The 11,580-nt window shown below is 36.8% G+C and overlaps 2 protein-coding genes across 2 annotated transcripts; one reads left to right on the top strand and one right to left on the bottom strand.

Moving 5' to 3' along the window:
- The first annotated feature begins 3,380 nt into the window (after positions 1–3,380).
- On the top strand, positions 3,381–8,142 carry LOC113321798 (auxin response factor 18-like). Its single transcript, XM_026569715.1, has 14 exons — positions 3,381–3,950; positions 4,381–4,496; positions 4,602–4,697; positions 4,792–4,848; positions 4,953–5,105; positions 5,201–5,285; positions 5,450–5,540; positions 5,625–5,789; positions 5,883–5,996; positions 6,107–6,179; positions 6,267–6,423; positions 6,527–7,113; positions 7,208–7,395; positions 7,518–8,142. The coding sequence occupies exons 1-14, from the start codon at positions 3,893–3,895 to the stop codon at positions 7,663–7,665; spliced, it is 2,088 nt and encodes a 695-aa protein (XP_026425500.1). The 5' UTR covers positions 3,381–3,892; the 3' UTR covers positions 7,666–8,142.
- Positions 8,143–8,595: 453 nt separating this feature from the next.
- Positions 8,596–11,580, bottom strand: LOC113322917 (probable E3 ubiquitin-protein ligase RHA4A). The gene is made up of 3 exons (XM_026571101.1): positions 11,057–11,580; positions 10,875–10,963; positions 8,596–9,226 (listed from the first exon to the last, which is right to left on the bottom strand). Exons 1-3 carry the CDS (start codon positions 11,306–11,308, stop codon positions 9,034–9,036), a joined length of 534 nt encoding a protein of 177 aa, XP_026426886.1. The 5' UTR covers positions 11,309–11,580; the 3' UTR covers positions 8,596–9,033.

Below are 11,580 nucleotides of genomic sequence, written 5' to 3'. Positions count from 1 at the left end.
GATTCAACAGTTATGCGAATCAACTTGTTTTAAACTAGATTTGTTCGTACGTTTGTAACACGTCTGATCCAAGTTATTTTCATGTTGCTGATATTTACATATTCATGAAACTGTGTAATTTGTGTAATACGACATTGATTGTTCAATCACAATTGTGGGTTGCAGTAATGCTTAACTAGGAATACATTTTGACATAAATGGTGAACAGTGAGAAACAAATGGGTCTCAAATGAATTAGTCATTTTCATATTTAAAGCCATAAATTGCATATTATTGGAATTCTATTTTATTTTATTTTTAAATCATTTTCGTAATAAATAAACAAAAGTAAGTGATGATGTCATTAGACTCTCAAATAGCTTTCACCATACCTGCATAACACAAGTGGAAAATGGTCCACCACACAAACCATATTCGCTTTAGATGCCATCCGTTTGGGTTTCCAAGTGTATACCCACGTGCCATTCAATTCTGTCAATACTGTTGTGTCATTATGAAAATCGGATATTAATCGGTGAATATTACTAGCGAAGACTTAATATTGCCATGAGTATAAGAAATCTAAATTCTTTTTCATTTTAATCGTATTTACTGGTATGAAAATGTTGAGTATCTCATAGATTTAAGCCAGAAGAAAATCCCGGATAAAAAAAGAGTTGAGATCCTATTTTCGCTTTCGTCTGTCCCAATGTTAGAAAGGTTGCCCTCTAACCATTGAATCCCCTTTTGGGATAAATCATATCAAAAATCGACATAAATATAGAATCGTTCTTACAGATCCTGATTCTGCTATAATGAACTCCTAATCTAATAAGTGTTTACGTGACATTTTAATCTCATCTGTAATCCTGAAAATTCAGAAAATCTCCTTGTTAACAGACATGTAACCGAACATAGTTGAAACTATTATGATCATGCCACGTGTATGGGTGGTCCCACAAAGTTTTCTTGTCGATTTTGATGGGAAAGAAAGAGGAGTTCTGTTTGCAGGAGCAGAACTGCCTGCTTTGAAGCAGACAAAAATCGACGGGTGAGAGAGTTTTCTAACGGTGACGGTGACGGAAAGTTTCACGGGAAATTATGTAAACTCGTGATACATGTACCTTCTCTCTGGTTAAGAGCACACCCCACCTGCATTTGTCAGTCAGGTCCGTTGAAAACTTGACATGCAACAAAATTGTATCCACAGTATGCAACACCACCATGTTATGTTCAGATTCACGGTGCGGATCAATTTCCTAGGGCCAATGTCACTGGAATACACTGGTTAGGTTATTGGGTGATGGTGGTGATATCAGAAATTTGAGTTCGATATTTGTTATCAACACATTTTTACCGATAAAGAAAAAGTTATTCAATGATATGTTTAAGATTTTCGTGCCGTTTAAACAATGGAAAACTAAGAAAATAGATTGATTTTTGGACAAGTAGTCTTGGCAATGATTAAAAGCAGAAATCCATTCATGCAGAAATAAGTTTAGTTTTAGGATCTCATCCCCATGTGTTTCTTTATAGGTTCGGTATTAGTCATTTTCTACTCCCGATGATAGTTAACAGTTATAAATGTTTGCATGTTTTTATTTGTTTCAAATAGTTTTGCTTAAATCCACATGCGAAGAAAAATCAAGAGTAATTTTGCCTCCAATTATAAAGAGACAAGTGCTATCACGTGGACGAGTACATAACAAGCATACTACTTACCTCTTTAAACTTTCCAAATTGCTAAAGCAGAGATAGATGTACCTTAATAAAAACCACTTGCATGTACATTTTTATTTTATTTTTGGAAAAAAATAGGCTAAAGAAACCCAACACTTTATTAAACTACCTCGTTGAAACCGAGGGTTTGAAGAGATATACCTTTATGGATAATTAACAATGCATAAACCTGGAGAGATCTAAATGTTGGCGTGAAATTGTAGTCAAGTGGAATTTTCCTAAACCAGGTTATCATAAGTTGAATACAGATGGAGCCTCTACTAATTCTCTACATGCTGGAATTGGCGGGGTGGTTAGGGATGATGCAGGGTCCTTTGTGGCAGGCTATGCAAAACATATTTTCCAGAATGGGAGGAATGTTGCTGAAGTCTGGTCGGCAAGAGATGGTCTGTAGCTCGCTGTCCAATTGGGAATCAGGAAACTCGAAGTTGAGTGTGACTCTGCCTATACCATTCAGCTGTGTAAGGGCGAAATTGATCCAAAGGACTTGTCCGAGACATTACAGAATTAAGGGAGAAATTTGAAGATCTTGTTTTCGTTCATCAATATAGAGAATCAAATTTTGTTGCCGACACTTTGTCAAAAGAAGCTTCAGAGAGACTTTTAGAGGGGCTGTGTATTAGTAATCCACCTGATGTAATAAATAATAGTCTTGTAGCTGACATTCAAGGTGTGTCTTATCCGAGAATGGTCAGAGGCTCAGAGCCGTTTAGTTGTTCTTGTTTCAGACACTCATCAAAAAAATAAAATAAAAATAAAATAATTAGCGATCCATCTAACGTGTAGATTGACATAATGAACGTGCCAGATGATTAACAGTTTTGGGTACATGCTGAAATTTTATATCTGCAAAAGAAATAACTTCATTTTGAATTTACAAAATAACTGAGCAGATACTTCAAGAAATGGCCAAAACAACATTTTTAGGTCACCCTCTATATTCATTATGTTGTTATATATTCGTGTGTGTGATACCACGACTACACGACTCTAGTGTAGCTCTTATACGTAGAATTGTAAAAAAAGAAAAAAATTAATGAGAAAACAAAATTTATTGACCGGCGCTATCACATACTCCGAGTACCCTGTAAGTATCTGATTTGTTATCATAAAGATGCACATAGATAAATCGAACGAATATAATAACGCGTTTGGATACAAATCTGCTTCTCCAAAAGTAGAAGTCAGAAGCAGAACTATTCTGCTTCCTAAAAAGATGACTTTTCTGCTTCGAAAATTGTTATAAAATATTATTGCCAAACTGACTGTTGATTTTTTGACTTCTAGAAATCGAAAAACAATTTATGAGTGTGCATCCAAACGCATTATAAGGCACAAACCCATTTATTATGCACTCAAGGACCCAATGACAGACATGGTATCCCATAAGTGAAATTTATCTATTTATGCAAACACCATTAAATTAAGGCATTAATATAAAGAAAACCGTTACCGTTAATTAACTCTAACGCATAAATGGGTACAGAGAGAGATTGTCAGTGAGAAAAGGTGCAAAGACATTAAAAAGGTGCCGCCGTTATCAGAAGCAACTTTTCCGTTTACCGGTGCTGCTCTGTTTTCTTTCTTACTTAGAAAACTGTGATCTGAACCCTGAACTTAATCAATAATCAGAGAGGGAGCGAGAGAGAGAGAAAAACAGAAGTAAGTTTGGTTTGGGGATTTGGTAACGTCGTTTTCTGGTTAGTAAATAATAATAAAAACAGAGCAAAATAAAAAAAAAAAAAAGAAAAAAAAAAGAAAAGTGATAAAACGAGGTTCTTGCAGGTTGCAGTCTGAGAGTCTTTTCTACTGAGAGAGAGAAAAAAAACTTGAAAAGTGGGTTTGTTTTCTTTTTGTTTGTTCAAAGTTATTAAAGCTCAAGCTTTGTGGATCAGTTTCTTTTTTTCTCAGAGGAAGAAGAAGAGGAAGAAGAAACGTTTTTGAGAGTTTTGTAACGGAAGAAAACTGTTGCTGCTGCTGTTGATTAAAGAGCATTTATAGTGTGGGTTTATTGATTGTGGAGAAACGGTTTTGGATTTTATATGTAGGAAGAGAGGTTGATTGAAGTGTGTTGGGGTTTATAAGTGGATTTTTGAGGTTTGTGTTTTTGTTTGATTTTGGTGTTTGAGAGAAGACAGAGGGAGAAGGTGGTGGTGGTGGTTTACTGGTTTTAATGGCGTTTATGTTTGATAATAGCTCAGGTTTTGCTGGGGAAGTACAGAATAATACAGGTGAGATTCTTATGTTTAATGATTTTGATGATAATGGGGGTTAATTTTTCTGGGTTTTGATTCAGATATTAGAAATGAAGCTCCCTTTTCTGTGTTTGATAATGGGGGTTTCTTAAATTTTCTGTTTTTTTTTTCAGAAATTAGAAAGCTCCTTTTTTGTGAGTTTGATAATGGGGTGTTCTTAATTTTCCTGGGTTTTGATTCAGAAACTAGAAATTGAAGCTCCCTGTTCTTAGTTTGATAATGGGGTTCTCTTAATTTTTCTGGGTTTTGATTCAGAAATTAGAGATGAAGCTCCCTTTTCTGTGTTTGATAATGGGGGTTTCTTAATTTTTCTGGGTTTTGATTGAGAAGTTAGAAATGAAAGCTCCTTTTTTCTGATTTTGATTTTGTGTCTATTTTGACTTTGGTTGACTTTGATTTTGTGTAGGTTATGGATGTGATGATCTATATTCAGAGTTATGGAGAGCTTGTGCTGGTCCTCTGGTTGATGTTCCAAAAATTGGTGAAAGGGTTTACTATTTCCCTCAAGGTCATATGGAGCAAGTAAGACTAATCATTCCTAAACTGATTTCTTATCCTCCCTTGTTCATCCATTTCTGTTTTCTGGTCAAATTTTGAGCTAATTTGGTACATTATTTGATTTTTTAGTTAGAAGCATCAACAAATGAAGAATTAGTTCAAAGAATTCCTTTGTTTAATCTACCTTCAAAGATTTTATGTCGAGTTGTTCATATCGAATTACTGGTATGTATTGATCTTTGTTCTTCTCTTATGGTTAGATCTTTATGTTATGATGTCTAGTATGAAGCTAATTGGAGATGTTTTGTTTCGTCGTTAGGCTGAACAAGAAACCGATGAGGTTTATGCAAGAGTTACTTTGCAACCAGAAGATGATGTAAGGAAGCAATCAATCTCCCATTGAAGTGTTTTCTTTTGTTGATTTTGTTGTTGTTTGATTACTTATGAACTTATCGTTTGTGTGTTCTTGTTGCATTTTAGCCGAATGAACCTAATAGTCCTGATCCATGTGTACAAGAACCACCAAGAGAGGGTGTTCAATCTTTTTGCAAGATTTTGACTGCTTCTGATACTAGTACTCATGGAGGGTTCTCCGTTCTTCGGAAACATGCCAATGAAAGTTTACCTCCGTTGGTAATTTTTTTTTTCATTTCAATTGACTCTTATGTTTTCTGTTCTTTTGTTTAATCTGGATCTAATTCTGTGAGGCTTGTTTTCGTGTTCTGCAGGATATGACCCAAGCAACACCAACTCAGGAATTGATTGCAAAGGATCTTCATGGGTACGAGTGGAGATTTAAGCATATATTTAGAGGTATGTAACAGTAGCAGTTTATTCAAAATTTTAATGATCATAACTTAAGTTGATACGCTTAGAAACAAGAACAAAATTTAGATCTAGCAATTTATCATGAATCATGGAAGCCCATACTTCTTTATGTCCTTGTAATTGACTGCTGCTGATTATTACATGGACAGGTCAACCTCGAAGACATTTACTTACAACTGGTTGGAGTACCTTTGTCACTTCGAAGAGATTGGTTGCTGGGGACACTTTTGTTTTTCTCAGGTAACCGGGACTTCAAATTTCCAACTCTTTTTAATCTCTTTTTTTTTAGAGTTGCTTCTGATCTCTTGTTTACTTCATGTGCAGAGGGGAGAATGGGAATTTACGTGTTGGAGTAAGGCGTCATGCTAGGCAACAAAACAATATGCCGTCATCTGTGATATCCAGCCAGAGCATGCATCTTGGAGTGCTCGCCACAGCATCTCATGCTGTATCAACGAAAACCCTCTTCATAGTTTACAACAAGCCAAGGTTTGAGCTATTCCGCCTCTAATTAGATCCGAAAGTTTCTTGGATTCCCTTCAGTTTGCCTAACTTTGTTCGTCCTTCTGTCAATGTAATCAGGACAAGTCAATTTATAATTGGCCTGAACAAGTATTTAGAATCTTTGAAAAATGGATTTTCTGTGGGAATGCGATTTAAGATGAGATTTGAAGGGGAGGATTCTCCGGAGAGAAGGTATGTGACTACGTCTATTTACATATAAGATCAATTCTATCGGTGGTTCCTTGAATTATTTTTTTTACGGGATTATTGGTCTAACCTGAATGGTATTCATGATTTGCCAGGTTTTCTGGTACGATAATTGGAACTAATGATGTTTCTCCCCAGTGGTCAGATTCCAAGTGGAGATCGTTGAAGGTAGATCTTCGATATAACATTTATGTAGTTTAACAATTTATTATCTTGTTCATGTCACCCATCTCAAACTATACGTTTATTTTCTAGGTTCAATGGGATGAACCTTGCTCTACACCAAGACCTGACAGAGTTTCTCCATGGGAGATTGAGCCTTTTGTTGCTTCTCCAGCTCCTCCAAAGCGGATTCAACCTCTGGTATCAAAAAATAAAAGGCTTCGAATCTCCACAGATCTCCCAATTCATGGTATGGAATCTGATATCCATCTTTCTGTTTGTGCATATGATTTCGTTTGGTAGTAGGAATATGTGCTAATTGTTTTTTTTTTTTAATTTTTTTCTGTCGGTAGGAACTACTGCAAGTTCTGTAGCTTCACCACTCTGGTACCCTGGAGCTACGCAATCCAATGAAGTAACTCAATCGAGTGGCATGGACATTCAAAGTAGTGAAACTCAAAGCATCTGGCTTCCCAAACAGAATGAAAGCATGGGAAATTTTGTAAACAGCAACGGTATCACGAGGATCCAGAGGGAGTCCCTTGGAAATGCTTCCCTTGATCTGTTTCAAGATGATAGAACAGCTTCGATGTGGTCAGGGCATTTGGGTTATTCGAACGCTGACCATTCATTAATCACAAAGAACGATCATATGCAGGACCAAGTAGAATCGGAAAAGAAATCTGAGACTCCAAGCGGCTACCGTTTATTTGGGATTGAGCTGATTAACAATACAAATACCCCAGCCAATATAGTGAAGGAACCAGTAAATGACATCACTGTTTCCAGTGCCATCGCTGAAATAACTGGTCCCTCAACCTTATCTGGGTCCGAGTCAGATCCGCAATCTGCTCTTTCAAATGCATCCAAAGAACAGCAACAAGTACTATTGCAAGCACAGCCAAAGAGCTTCTCAACAGCTACCAGAAGTCGTACTAAGGTATTGAATCTGGGTTGTCTAGTAAATAATTTTTCTATGTCCTTGATTGGTTTCGTTTTCAATCCACTTTCTGATTATTTATTTGCTTAAATAGGTACACATGCAAGGGATAGCAGTTGGTCGAGCAGTGGATTTGACCACTTTGGATGGTTACGACCAGCTTATAAATGAGTTGGAGGAGATGTTTGAGATTAAAGGAGAGTTATCCCCTCGTGACAAATGGGAAGTTGTATTTACCGATGATGAAGGGGACATGATGCTCGTTGGTGATGATCCTTGGCTGTAAGCGTCTTCCTAACACCTCTTAATCTATCACTTCCCTGTCTACAGTTGCATTTCATAGCAATTTTTTCTACTGCAACATTTCAATTCTCACTGACAGGCGCTTTCTTTTTATTTTGCAGGGAATTCTGCAAGATGGTGAAGAAGATTTTCATCTATTCGAGCCAAGAAGTTAGAAGGATGAGTCCAGGATGCAAGTTAGTGTCATCTTTAGGCGGTGGCGAAGGTACTCTTGTAAGCTTAGACTCAAATCTAAAAACAGATAAATGAAAAAGCCGTAGTTCAATCCATTATCTTTTCTTGGGAGGTCGGTTCTCTTTTGAAAGCAACAACATATTTTGAGGAGAGAACAAAAAGTGTAACTAATTTGCGCAGCTCGGTTTTTTTAGAGCTTCCTGTTATGGTTTGTTGTTGGAGAAGTGAATATAGGCTCAAAAGACTTGCAATTCAAGAGAGAATGAAATGATGGGTCTGTGAACAAAGTAGTAACGAGTGATGATAACTCTTTGTTTGGTATATATATTAGCACTGTCAGTACGTAGTAGTAGACTCGAGTGGTCGCAGTAATAGTAGTAGTATTAGTAGTAATGATAGAGCAGGGTTAACCTTTTGAAGGTGTGAATATAGTCGTCACCGTAGCCATGGGAGGAGGAAGATGAATCTGTACTTGCTGCTTTTCTTGATATTTTGTAAACACTTCCTGTATATATATGCAAGTTCGGTTTCGCCAAAGCCAGTTTTATTTCATTTTCGATGTTTCGCGTGTTTTATTGGAATCTTGTCTCGTTATAAGAGGAACTGAACATGCCTAAACATGTTGGGTGTGCACGGTTACGTGCTCGTTCAGCGGTCAATCAAGATGTTTGATCTCTGAAACTGTGATTATGGGGTAGAATGTTGGTTGAATCAGTGGGCCAAAAGTTTGTACGAGGTCTATGAATTGAATTTCCTCTGTTGTGTTTAGGTAAAAACGAAGAAGATGAATTCAAACACAAAAATCCATTTGAAATGGACAAGGAGGAAAAGGACCTTTAAAGTGTAAAAGAGATGTGCATTGATGAGAGACAGAAACCCAAAACTGTATGACATCTCTCTCTCAATCTCTATCTCTGTCTCTCATTATTTGAATGAGACGTTAGACAGACGTATGATTGATCACTTTAGTGGTGGTGGTGGTGGTGGTGCCTGCAATTCAACTGGTTGTTTGGCAGGAAATGTTGAAATAATTTACTGTCATATGATGACCTGACAAATTTATTACAGTCCTAGCTCCGGCAACCAGGCAGATATGTTACTCCGGCAACCAGGAAAAATATGTTACAGTCCTAGCTCCGCCACTGGTTGCCGATGTTGATTGAGATTTCGGGTCGCAGAAAACTTAAAACGATACCGGTGATGAACAACATTGAGAATTTGGGTGATACATGGCAAAGTTTGAATGAGAAATGAAATACTAGGCTTCATCTATGTATATGCTGCATGTGTGTATAGACTGCTCGTTTGCAAAAATATAGCAGGAGATGCGCACTTTTCCGGCCATCTTGTAGAACCCAGCATTTGCTTCTGGTAATGATGGTTCAATGGCCATAATACTATTCATTTTTTCATTCTGTAACTATGAAAATTTAGCTCCGATGATCAAACCGGTGGAAGTGGAGGGTCTACTGCAGGATCCGCCTTCTTAACCGGAAGGATGAAGCACCGACACAGCGGACACGTCGAGTTAGTCCGGAGCCAATGATGAATACATTCAACGTGAAACACATGTTTGCACGACGGTATCTGTTGCAATTGCTCCCTGAGCTCAAAATCTCCCAGACATACGCAACATCTGCAAAATACATGATTGCATGAGAAATTGCAAATAGATGAAATATCAGCATCACAAACCAAAACATACCACTGGAGGGTTTGGTGCAAGTAAATATCATCTTCCTTTTTCTTTAGAAAAACAAAAACCGTACTATGATTTTTTGGTACCACCAAGAAGAGAATCTTTGAGCACTAAGCACGACAATGTATATCTCTGATTGATGGAGATTTTTTGAATGCATGGGTACGTGTTGCAACTGAGCTATCTACTCCGCACATAGGTTGGCGCATATTGGAGGCCTTTGAGACCATGGCCATGGATGGTACGATATTATTACCAGTACATTATTTATTTGAATTTGAACCCACTGGCTAGTACAATGGAGATTCTTATCACCACTTTCTCACTGTGAGATAGAGGAAAGTGTTTGATTCTCTTTTAGACGGTTAAATTTTTTGAGATATTCAAAAGGAACCGTGAAAAGTAAGCTCTTTTGAAGTCACTAGTAAAATACTTTTCGAAAACGATATATACACAACGAAGTGTATGCACCGTGTGAGGGAGGGGTGGGCCCACTTCTGCCCATCCCTATTCCAATACAGAGAGGGTGACCTTTCTGCCGTTGGATCCCCTCTCGGTGTACACTTCGATGTGTATGTAGCAAAGTTCAATACTTTTTGGTGGTTTTATAGTATTCAGGTAGGATTCACGCTTTATCTTTTCTATATCAAACGGTTTTTGAGGATGATTTCTCCCTAAATCGTCTATATTAAGCTAAATTTTTAATGACGGTCTTTTCTTAATATCAAGGCTGCTACAGAAGAGTTATCAAATTCTACAAGAAATTACCAAACTCCATACGATTAAAGGGTGGTTCGGATTACTTAGAAATTCCCGAGTAAGCCTAATTTACTGAGCCTGGGGAAAGGTTTTGGGGGCGTGTACGTTCCACCGATGAATTTATGTTCCTTTTTTAGTAATTTTTTTTCTTTCTAAAGCTAAATTTACAAGGAGAATTTGCAAGTTTTTGCTTCCTTGCATCTTTGCATCTTTGACCCATCATATGATGCCTTTAGCAATATGACTAGTAGTTTTATATGTTGAAGAAGATGCTGAATTTGTATGAACCATCGAGTTTGTATACAACTATTCATCAGATTCTACTTTTTTTCATTCTTGACAAAAAAACAATGGATGGTATAAGAGATTCCACATGAAAAGTTAGTGACACTGAAAATCACAAAGAACTTGGAATGATGACTCTGCCACTTATGCACACCATCACTTTAGTATCATAGATCTCAACCATCCAACTATTTGACCTACCAGCACTTTTTACCATATTTTTTTTTAAATACTGTTTATGGACCTACCTACCATGTCCTAGAAAAAAATTACTGCAAGATTCATGCCTTCAGTTACTTGACAAAAGTTACTCAATTTTTTCACTCAAGGGCCCAATTTTGGGCACAATAGGGCCATTTGCAACATTGTTATGCATGGTTGCAAAGTTTGATGCAAGAAAACAATGCCAACAAATCTCTTAAGATTGTCACGGTGGTTAAGTCAAGTTATTAGATGATGATACCGGTTATCAGAACTCGAAACCCGATGAAAAATAAAGTAAAAAGTTACATGAAGTTAAGATGGATGTGCATGTACTTACAATGAATCTTTGTCTCTCAAGCTCTCATCAAATGTGACTATTGGAAGCTTCTCCTTTAGTTCTTCCTTGATCAAACCAACATCAATTGACTACAAACAACAAAAAAGTTGATTAGTACAAGAAAAGCTACAAAAAACACTCAATAGTTGGAGAGAAATTAAGAGATTATGGTAAGTACGTACCATGAATGGAAGGATTGAAGTGGGTTGATTATTGGTACTTCTTGGAGCACTATGAATTGTTGTAGGAAGTGAACTGGGATGATTGCTTGCTTGATCTCTAGTTCTTTTGAGGTAAAAGAGATAAAACAAGAGAAGAAGAATTATAGAGAAAAGAATCGGTACTGAAAATATGAAAGCTTGGTATAGTTTTAATTGAAGTTCTTGAGGATAGAAATGATTATTTTGATTCTGATTTTGATTAGGAACACCCATTAATCTCCCTTTACTATGAACAATCTCTTCTTTTTCTTCCAAAATCAGGCAACTCAATCTTTGAAGTTTGAACTATATACTTTGTGATTGTGAGGGTACATAACTCTTATATGTATATATGCAACCAACTCCAAACACTAAGTAAGTTGGATTCTTTAAGGAGTGAGCGAGCTTTAAAGAGAAGAAAAAGCTAGGATTTTTTCATAATGTAATGTTTCATGTTTAAGTTAAACAAGATGCAAGAATAGGTATAGGCACATGAGAAATATCTT

Source organism: Papaver somniferum, chromosome 11, assembly GCF_003573695.1.
Source record: "Papaver somniferum cultivar HN1 chromosome 11, ASM357369v1, whole genome shotgun sequence".
In the NCBI taxonomy this organism is placed as follows: Eukaryota; Viridiplantae; Streptophyta; class Magnoliopsida; order Ranunculales; family Papaveraceae; genus Papaver; species Papaver somniferum.
The sequence above is the reverse complement of the archived record's forward strand: the minus strand, read 5'-3'. Positions and strand labels throughout refer to the sequence as shown.